General features: G+C 44.3%; 1 protein-coding gene across 1 annotated transcript in view; it reads right to left on the bottom strand.

The window, feature by feature from the left end:
• BEND4 (BEN domain containing 4) overlaps positions 1 to 8685 on the bottom strand; it is a 55113-nt gene extending 46428 nt beyond the window's left edge. The window contains exon 1 of the mRNA XM_006876598.1: positions 8184 to 8685. Within this exon, the coding sequence (XP_006876660.1) occupies positions 8184 to 8685 (502 nt within the window). The remainder of the gene's footprint in view (positions 1 to 8183) is intronic.
• Between the last annotated feature and the right edge of the window lie 1484 nt (positions 8686 to 10169).

Genomic DNA, 10169 nt, shown 5'->3' with positions numbered 1-10169 from the left:
CACATGAATTCTAAAGCATAGTAATTGCCAACAGTAAACGCAAAAAGAAAAAAGAAAGCAATCAACTACTTACCTAAAAAAAAAATTCAAAACACAAAAGTGACAATGGGATTTCACTGTCAGTATGCTGTTGTTGCTGTTAAGTGCCATTGAGTCGGTTCTAACTCATAGCAACCCTGTACAGGGTTTCCGAGGAGTGCCTGGTTAAGTTTGAACCACCGATCGTGTGGTTCCAGTGGTTTGAACCACTTGACCTTGTGGTCGAGTGCTTATCTTGTAACAACACACCAGGACTCCACGGTCTTGAAAACTCACTCCACATGTCAATTTCTTTCTTGTCCTCCAGCAGAATTGGTTCTGGCTCAAAAGACCCCAAGTGACTATATTGTGATCCCATGTGAGAGCTGTTTTGACTCATGGCAACCCTATATAGTGTTTCATAGGAGCGACTGGTGAGGTTGCACAGCCGATCTTTCGGTTAAAACTGACCCTGCAGTCCAGCAAGACCAGGTTAATAGTTGGGAATGTTAAACCCAGAGCGCCACATGCGAGACTAGCCCTATCTTATAGGGTTTTCTTGCCTGTAATCTTTACAAAAGCAGCTCTCTAGGTCTTTCTTCGACAAAGCCACTGGGTGAGTTTGAACTGCCAGCCTTTTAGTTAGCCAGTTGAGTGTTTAGTTGTTGCACCACCATGGTTCCTCCAACCCAGAATAAACTACTGTAAATGCAGAGAAAGGTAATTTTCAGGGTTTACATAGTATCATGAAGATGCCTTTCATTTTGTCTCTCCTCAACCAGAATAAAGGCAATAAATAGAATATTCTTCATTGTTGACAATGGTAACTATTTGTTTATGATAGAAAAGTAACTATCTACCTGTTCCCTTTGAAAATTAAGACTAGTCTTTTTTTTTCCTGAAAAACAAAACAAAAGCAAACTTTTACATTTAAAAAAATAGTGAGAATGCTTAAGGGTGTTTATGTGCACAATGAGCCAGAATAGCTGCAATACGAGTCTCCTAGAAAATTTAGAACATATGACCAATGAAACCACACTTCAAGAAATCTCCATGCAATACTCAATGTATTGTGCTTTTGCTTACTATTGTTTCATACAGTACTGTTCTTATTGTAACTAAAAGACTGGAGACACCAATTCTATCTCCTTCCAACTATTATATGAGGATATATAAAAGCATAGGGCCTGAGACATACTAAGCAATCCTCACATCTCCCAAACCTAGAAAATGCTATTCTCCTTTAATCTCTGAAACAATATCAAGTCAGAACACAGAGACCAGTTGTCTTTCTTTCAGGAGAGGATGAGCATAGATTGTACATTTCATAAGGCCATCTACCACTAGCTGTGGTTTGAGGGCCAGAACAGTGCCTCTCGAAATGAGTCGACTCTTGCAAATCCATAGCAAAGCTCAGTTTATAGTATTTCTGGATTCAATCTGCTGGGGTTTTAACCCTAGATAGGCTGAGTCCATGAGAATATTTTGTCTTTGGGATGACACTTTCTTTCTCTTAGGTGCAATACTGCCCTCAGGCCACTGAAGTCCCATGGAGAGGTACCCAAGAACCAGAGATTTCCCACTCAAACTACTTCTTGGATTGCAGTGGTCTCTTCCCAGATATGTGGGTAGCATTTCTTTATAGTGCCCCCAGAAGACCACGAGGCAGAGCTTGGAATTGTAGTCTGGGCAGTCCATACATGTGTATGTAAGGCTCCTTCTAGTGCAGGAAGCATTGATAGTTCAGTGGTAGAATTCTCGTCTTCCTTGTAGGAGACTTGGGTTTGATTCCTAGCCAACACATTTCAATCATAATTACCATCCATCTGTCAGGAGAGCTTCCAGATTAAGGTGGACTAGGAAGAAAGACCTGGAGATATAATTCTAAAAAATGAACCAATGAAAACTCTATGGATCACAACTGGGTAATCGTGGTGAATGAGGTTTCCAAAGAGTTGTAGCCCGATTTGATGGCAGTTAACAACAGCAACAACCGTGGAAAACAAAGTTGAGGATCAGAAGGCCATGGGCTGCCTTTTCCCCTTCTACTTCTGAACAGTCTAAAAATCCCAAAATTGTACCTGGCCTTCTAGGTCATCACGAAGGTGTAATTGTCAGTGTAGGTGAGTAGAACAGATTTGATTGACCAGTTTGTTAGCTTGACTCGGATATTTTTTACTGTTGAAGTACATGCTACATTGTTGTTGTGGTTGTTAAGTGCCATCGAGTTGGTTGCGACCCGCAGCAATCCTGTATAGGGTTTCCAAGGAGCGGCTGGTGAGCTTGAACTGCCAACCTTGTAATTCACACGGCTTTGCAGTCTGGCGCATTAACCCATAGTGCCATACCAGGACTTCATATGGACCTATGTTTATATGTTTGTCCTGAGTCCCACAACTGTTAGAGGCAGGCCAGTTTTTTTGTTTTGTTTTGTTTTTTTTACCAAATATTCTGAGTACTGAAGAAAGAACAAGATGCAGGTATAAATTCAGGCCAGAAAGCCTCATATTAATGAGCACGGAATTTGGTTGAAGAAGCAGCCAAGATTAAGTCTGATTGTAGAAAGGGAGAGAAAAGGGTTTGGATGTATATGGAATTTTTGCACATATAAGATTGTATGTCCCTCCCCCCAAACCCCCCATGTTCAAGGAAAAACTCAACTCATTATTTAAATGAAAATTTAAAGGAGAAAGTCCTCAAATATCTGGGTGTCATTAAAAAATATCTCTCAAACCAAATAAGCAAGAAGCAAAGCAAGTGTTAAGGTAGAAGAGGCTACACTCCCATTTCTTTACTTCCTGGGTTTCCTTCTTTTATTAGTAAAATCAAAGGATGATATTGATTGGGAACTTTCAATTCTAGCACAAAAGCAGTTTTCATTCATTTTAATCCTATAATCCCATTCTAAATCTGAAGTTGTATTTACCGTTTGCATTTTAATCAGTATAACCCCAATTGATTTGGAGTGGATACACCTTTAATATAACCTTGATGAAAAGGGACGAAATATGAAAAGAAAGGCTAAAATTGAATTGTTTAGAAAGAACTGCTCAGATATACTTGTTCAATGTCCTAAAGAACATTCAGGGTTTTACATCACAATGATAAATCACATTAGGTTATAGATTTTATGGGAGGGTGGAATCTGACTTAGGGACAAGCATAATTTGTTTTCTTAATTGAGGGATAAACTCATAATATGCTGAGAAAAAAAATCGTTAAGTAATATACTACATTATGAACATAATGTATTAAAGTACACTCAATATCAGAGAAAGGCTGCAATCATAAGCTTTTGCCTGCCATTTAAAGACTGCTTCATTCTGAATTTGTTCTCAGAAATTGATATATGCAAAAAATAGCAACTGTAACCCTTAAAGCTGAATTTCTCCCCTTTTCAATATCTTGAAATATTTGAATGGTATTTTAGCATCAATACACTGAAGAGTGTGATGAAAAACACTTCTATTACTCTTGGTGGAAAACAGCAAATCTTTCCACTTAATGCATACTGCAGCCAGCAATACTTCAGCTTTCCAGACAAATATGATTAGAAATGTACATATGATGTTCATTATTGCTAAGAAACAGAGAAAACTTTTGTTTTCCTACAAACACAACTGAATGGCTACTGGACCACAAATCTTAATTGAGCAAAGTGTGAACACGTATTTTACTTTTTAAACTTCCCCACCCTCTCCCTGTCCCTGCCCTTAGTTAGACTGCTTCATTCCAATGATGGCAGAGAAAGACAAAGTCAACAGTTCACCAAGGGACTTTAAAACTCGCCGGCATTATCCCTAACTTCCATAAGACTCAACATCATGAAGCGATAACAAATCACAACGGAACTGACCATTGCTTATTTATTTTGTTTCACTGTGCATTGGAAGATAACACCATGCTGATCCTTGCGCTTAGTCTGATTCCAAAATCTAAAGCCATTATCATTATTATTATTTTAATTAAAAATTCATTTCTAGAAATTCTTCTGAATTTAAGTGGTTTAATCCAGTCTACGTTTGACAAGTGATGAAGAAGAGGGATGGGGACTCCTCAATCAAATACCGGCTCCCTCCTTTAACAGCCTTCTTTGAAAGTCAAGCCTTGAATGGAATTGGCCCATCATCGCACATCCCCAAGAGTATTCTGTTTCTATGAAGGAGATCACACTGGTGGAGATTAGTAGTAACCTTTTGATTTTAGCCCACTGAAGGGTGAAATATATTAATATTAAAAATGCAGAAGCAAATTTTTTTTTAGTGACCTACTATCACAGATCCATATATTATATCTGCCAAAAGAATTTCCAACTAGTTCAAAATACATGATTTCCTTAAAACATGCATTTCACTTCTTTTTAGGACAGCACCTTATGGCATAGAAAATAGAAGTTAGAGACTAAAAGCATCTTTAGAAGCATCACCCTTGTTTTAAAGCAATGAACTATGTCTGTTTAAAAAATGCCATCCAATTTTTTTTTCATAATGGCAAACATCAACACAGCAAAAACAGGATATAATTTTTCTAAATAAATAAATCAATGATGTGTCAAAAATTAACAGATGAGTTAATATACTCGGTGCTATGAAAACCAGATGGTGCTTCCTAATATTCATCCTGCTCAGTCAATCCCTGAATATTTTCTGGACCATCGGTATATAAAATAGGATGCTGCTATTTGTGATGGCAAACAAAAGCAATCATGCCTGCCAAGCACATACTATAACAGGCAGCATTTCAGCTCTGCTAGACAGAAAGTAATTAGAATGCTTTTAATGTCCAAAAGAATGATGCTGATAGGCTGCCACAGATGTGTAGATTTATGAATATTTATATGGTGGTTTATAGCTGACACTTTTATCAGTTGAAGAAGATAAAATATCTGCCTGACTCAAAAGCTTGACAGTCAGGTTAATAAAATCTCATTAAAGAGAATGACCTATGCAATTATATAGGATTTATTGTAATTCATTTTTGATTGTACTCTGCTTAAAGATGCAATTTCCCATTTCCTGATGCCAAATTTAGGCTGCATATCAAGATCTACGTGGGTTTTAACTCTAAGCCTCCCACAGAGGAAAAATACGCTTTTAAAACCACAGAATATTACCCTTTTTAAGGAAAATTATACTCTTCATGAGATATCATAAGAATCTGTTTGAAAAATCTATTTTTAATCACATATTTCTTTTCTCAGTGGTTTATGGCCCTTAATGGCAAATAAGATTCCCTTCAACCTTTTCATCATTTCACTGCATTTATTGTGGCCAATCAGTAATGTCTCTGCTATCTTTGACTCATTTTATCATATTGGTGTTCTATTTTCAGTTTTCTAGGTTGCCTGAGATGTTGCAATAGCATGTTTGTGAGGATGCAACAGGCAAATCACCTCCAATACCATCAACATCCAGAATGCCAAAGTGGTCCTCTGTCCACACTCATTGGTTCAAAGTAGAACCACTAGCTCCTCAAGGAACCAATCAGCTCTTCAAGAAACTGTCCGCCTGATGGTACTTTGTCCCTCTGCCTGTTAAGTGATGACTTTGTGCATTAGAGATTGATATTACAGCGATGTCCAGGACATACTGAGGTCTTTTTTTCTGCCGCCAGACCATTTCACTCACTGAATGGAAGAAACCTACCATCCATTTTTCATTCTTCCAATAAGTCTTCCTGCTCTTAGTGCTATCATGTTTGCCCCTCTATGACCTCTCTTTAAAAAAAGAAAAGAAAAAAGCAGGAGCAGCAGCAGCAACAGTGATAGCCTTGAGAATAAAATGAAATACAGGGAAGTTTGAAGGCACCAATAAAGCTCTTTTTCACTCCTTTAGGATCAGTGAATTTGTGATTTCTACCTGGGAACAGAGATAAAATAAACCAAACAGACATTAGCCAGAACACCAAAAGAGGACATGTAAAACAAGGCAAGAAAAGAAGAAATTCCACAAGAAGCAGTAAGGGAAAAAAGCTGTTAAGAGTAGGAAGGGCCATGAAATGGATAGGAAGTGACTGATGCAGAAAAAGAGCAATAATACTAAAAAAATAACTAAAGTGAAAGAAAGACTAAAATAGTACATAGAAATGGAAATAGGAGGAGACAAAATATGTAGTGTATAAAGGGAAAGTAAAAGAGTGAAAGGTAGACAGAAAAGATGGGGAAAAGATAGCAAGATGGAAGAAAAAGATCTTAAGAGATCAAAGACTTAGCTGAGCAAGTAAAGACCCAGAAAACAAACAAACAAACCAATGAAGAAGTTAGCAAAATGTAGAAAATGGGAGGACCTGAACTGTTAAAACACAAAAATAAAAGTAAATCAGAGCTGGGAAATACCATGAACAAGGACAGAAGAAATAAGACCGTAAACCCAGAGAGAATACAAACACCATTGGTTGGTTGCTACGTGCGGTGCAGTCAGTTCGGACTCATAGTGACCCTGCATAGGGTTTCTGAGGCTGTAAATCTTTACAGGAGTAGAAAGCCTCACCTTTCTCCCCCGGAACAGCTGGTAGTTTCGAACTGCTGACCTTGAGATTAGCAGCTCAATTTGTAACCACTACACTACCAGAGCAGAAGGAGGAAAAACAGAAGATAAAAGATAGAGGAAATTGGAAGCAGGTGTGAGGCCTAAGAATGGCTATGAAAACACAATAGAATATTGAGCCTAGAGTAACTGAAGAAAACCCTTTAAGTAATGAGGCCCACATAAGAATCCCACTCAAAGTAGTCAAACATCTTCAAATCAGTGAAGGATGTGGCAGAACAACTCTTCACTATAACCTGTAATTAGGTTTTCTTTCTCAAAACCCATCTTTCACATGTCAAAATATTTACAAACAACAGAACATTCGCTTAGGCATCTATAACTCATGCTCTTATATTTTCATCTGAAAAAAAAAGGGGGGCTTTGAATTCAATGATGAATAGAATTTGGGGTCTCCAAGTGCCATACAAGGCCTGAGCAGGAACTTTTCATTCTGATAAGCTGGATATATGTAGCTGTGTTTTCCCAGGGTTCAGAGTGTCCCTGGATCCCAGATCCCAGGCTGTGGCCTTGCCATCAGCCCATCTCCTTCCAGCCACTAGGCTGGGAAGTTGACTTTGTCCAGGGGGCCGCCTGCAGGCTGCTGGGAAAGGAGAGGAGGCTTTGAAATAGGGGGTTATTGATTCCCACTAGGCATTTCTGCAGGACGGTCCACAGAAGGACCAGACACCCCCCCCCCCCCCCTGCAGCTCAACAGTGGGCGTTGCACAGGGGGGTGATACTTGGACCGCCCAGTCTTGAGCTACGGGGACTCTCCGGAAGTGGGGGGAAGGGGGTTTGGGGGAGGGGACATGTCCCTCTGCTCCCAAGTGCGCAACAGGGGTGCCAGTTCCACTGCACAATGGTTGTAGAGGGGCCCCGTGTTTTATGCCCTTGGGTTATGGCTCTGGGGTGGGTAGTGGGTAAGAGGAATAGAGAAAAAGACTAAGAAAACAAAAAACAAAGCAGCGCACGCATGAGAAAACACACACACGCACAGAAAGAGGAAAGAAAAACCTACAGACATCACGAGTGTGAGCCAGGATGGACTGGCCAGAGTGCGAGCGCATCAACAAGGTGGAGAAAAGAGGACTACAAGGAAAGAAGTAGAGACAGAAAACAAATGGAGAAGACAGGGAGAAGATTAGAAAAAAGGCGAAAACGAAAGGAAAAAAGTAAAGCATTCGAGGGTAAAGGGAGGACGTCCCCACAGAACCACCAGAGCAGCCCCAGCTTCTCCCGGAGTGGCAGCGGCTGTCACCCTAGGGCGTCCGCCCTCCATTCAGGCTGGCGGCCTCGGTGCCAAGGCTGCCTCCTGACCCCCGCTGGAATCATTCCGGTCACCGCCCCGCCACCCCGCTACCGCCCCACCGCGAGATCAGAGCCTAAGAGCCACCTGTTAGGAGGCGCGCCCCGTCGGAAGTCCGGGACGCAGCAGCGGCGGCGCGGGAGAGTCTTCCAGAAGTTGCTGCCCGAGCATGGGGCGCATAGGGATATTTTCGGGGTGCGCTCCGACGCCCCGACTCGCTCTGCTGGGCGCAAGCGCCCCCCCCCCCCCCAGCGCCAATCTCGCTGTGCCGGATCCCCACCTTCCTCCCCTCAGTCGAGGAGGGAAGGAAAGTTGCATCCAAGAGTTGGTACCTGCGCTGAGTTCCAAGCTGCCTCCGTCGCTGGCCGCGCTGCTGCTGCCCGCAGCCGCCACCGGGCCCGGGCCGTACCTGACCACGGCGGCGAAGGAGGACGACGATGAAGCGGCGGGGGAAGCAGGCGGCGGCGCCGGAGTCCTCAGGTGGCCCTGGGACACAGCGGGCGTGCAGGACGGCGAGGACGACGAGGTGGCGGCGGCGGCCCGGCCCGGTCCGGGGGGGTAGGAGCTCTGAGCTTGGAACTGCTGCGGCGGCGGCGGCGGTGGCGGCGGCTCGCTGCTGCTGATGGAGACCGCGGCGTGTGGCGCGAAGGGCGGCGGGGGCGGCGGCGGTGGAGCCCGGACGTGAGGCAGTTCCACCAGGGTGGGTCTCTCGTAGCGCTTGACCAGCGCTGGTTTTTTGCTGGGGAAGGTCTTGAGGACACTGTAGGGACTGCGCTGCTTGTAGATTTTGGGGACGCTGGGCCCCTCCTCCGCCGGCTGCATCTCCTCCTCCATCCTGAGCCTCGAAACCGAGCCCCCTTCGCACGCCCCCTCCCTGCCGGGCGCCGGGTCCGAGAGTGCCTTAGCCGCCCGCCCGCCGGCTCTGCCCGTGTGCGCGCTTGTGGGAGGATGTGTGTCTGTGCCGTGGCTACCGCAACCGCCGCTGCCGCCTGTCGCTAAGGCTGGCACCGCCGAGCCCCCGCGCAGGGGGCTGCAGCCCGAGCGCTGATTGACAGGCCGCCTCGCCAATGCCTGGAGGGAGAAAGGAGGTAAAGAGCAAGTGTTTAGGGTAATATCTGCTAATGATAATAGGGGGCGGGGGCGGGGCCTGGCGCAGCTGCCGGCCCCGGAGTCCGCCCGCCTAGTCTGCGCCTCCGACGTGGGGCAGGGGGAAGTGGGAGCCGGGGCGGGCGGATGGAGGACCCCAAAACAAGTGAAAGGGGTGGGGTCCAATGATTCGGTCGGGCGAGGAGATTGCTCAGACTTTCTGTGTAAAGATTTTGGAGCCCCAGATGTGGACTTAGGTTTATGCTGCTGCGAGCAGAGCCCAGCTTCGGAAGCCGACTCCTGGCGGCCCTGATTAACCTTAAAATCTCAGATTTGCACTTTAGGGGGCTAAAAATTGAGCTGAGGTTGGGTCGCAGGACTTTACTTATGTCGGGGGGAAGGTATTGCAGAAAGTTCTGCCTCTCTGGAAGTGCTGCTACAAACCTTCTACAAGGAATACCCTCAGCAAGCTCATGTCTTGTGAACTGCTGATCATAAAAGCTCACAGTGCGTCAGATTTTCTTATGATTTCATCAGTTTCCTCACAACCCTGTCGTCTCCGTTCTACAGATGACCATACTGAGACTTGAGAGTTTGAAGGACTCACCCCAATCAGACATTCAATAGTGTGTGGTCAGTTGCGCCCATCTATCAATTCGTTGAATTCAAATCTTCACTTCACAAATCTTTGCAATTGTTGTTAAGTGCCGTCTAAGGAGCTCTGGTAGCGTAGTGGTTACGAATCAGGCTGCGAACCTTAAGGTCAGCGGTTCGAAACTACCAGCCACTCCGCGGGAGAAAGATGAGGCTTTCTACTCCTGTAAAGATTTACACCCTCGGAAACCCTGTACAGGGTCGCTATGGGTCGAAACCGACTCGACGGCACTTAACAACAACAACAACAGTCAGTTCCAAGCCATAGCGACCCTGTATAGGGTTTACCGAGGAGCAGCTGGTGAGCTTGAACCGCCAGCCTTGCAGATCAAACCAACGTTGCAGTCTAGAGCATTAACCCACAGCGCCACACCAGGACATCTTTTCAGTTGAGGGGGGAAAAGGCTTGATTTCTCTCCCTTTGGGATTGTGATTGAATACTTCCAACAATGTCGTTTTTGTATATGTTACCATTCATTTGACGTGTACTCCTAGCCAATCCCGTGTGTCAGAGTTGAATTGTGCTCTGTCGGATCTTCAATGCTGATTTCCGGAAGTAGATCACCAGGCCTTTCTTC

This window comes from Chrysochloris asiatica, unplaced genomic scaffold, assembly GCF_000296735.1.
Source record: "Chrysochloris asiatica unplaced genomic scaffold, ChrAsi1.0 scaffold00394, whole genome shotgun sequence".
Taxonomy (NCBI): Eukaryota; Metazoa; Chordata; class Mammalia; order Afrosoricida; family Chrysochloridae; genus Chrysochloris; species Chrysochloris asiatica.
This window is presented reverse-complemented; position numbering and strand designations above follow the sequence as displayed.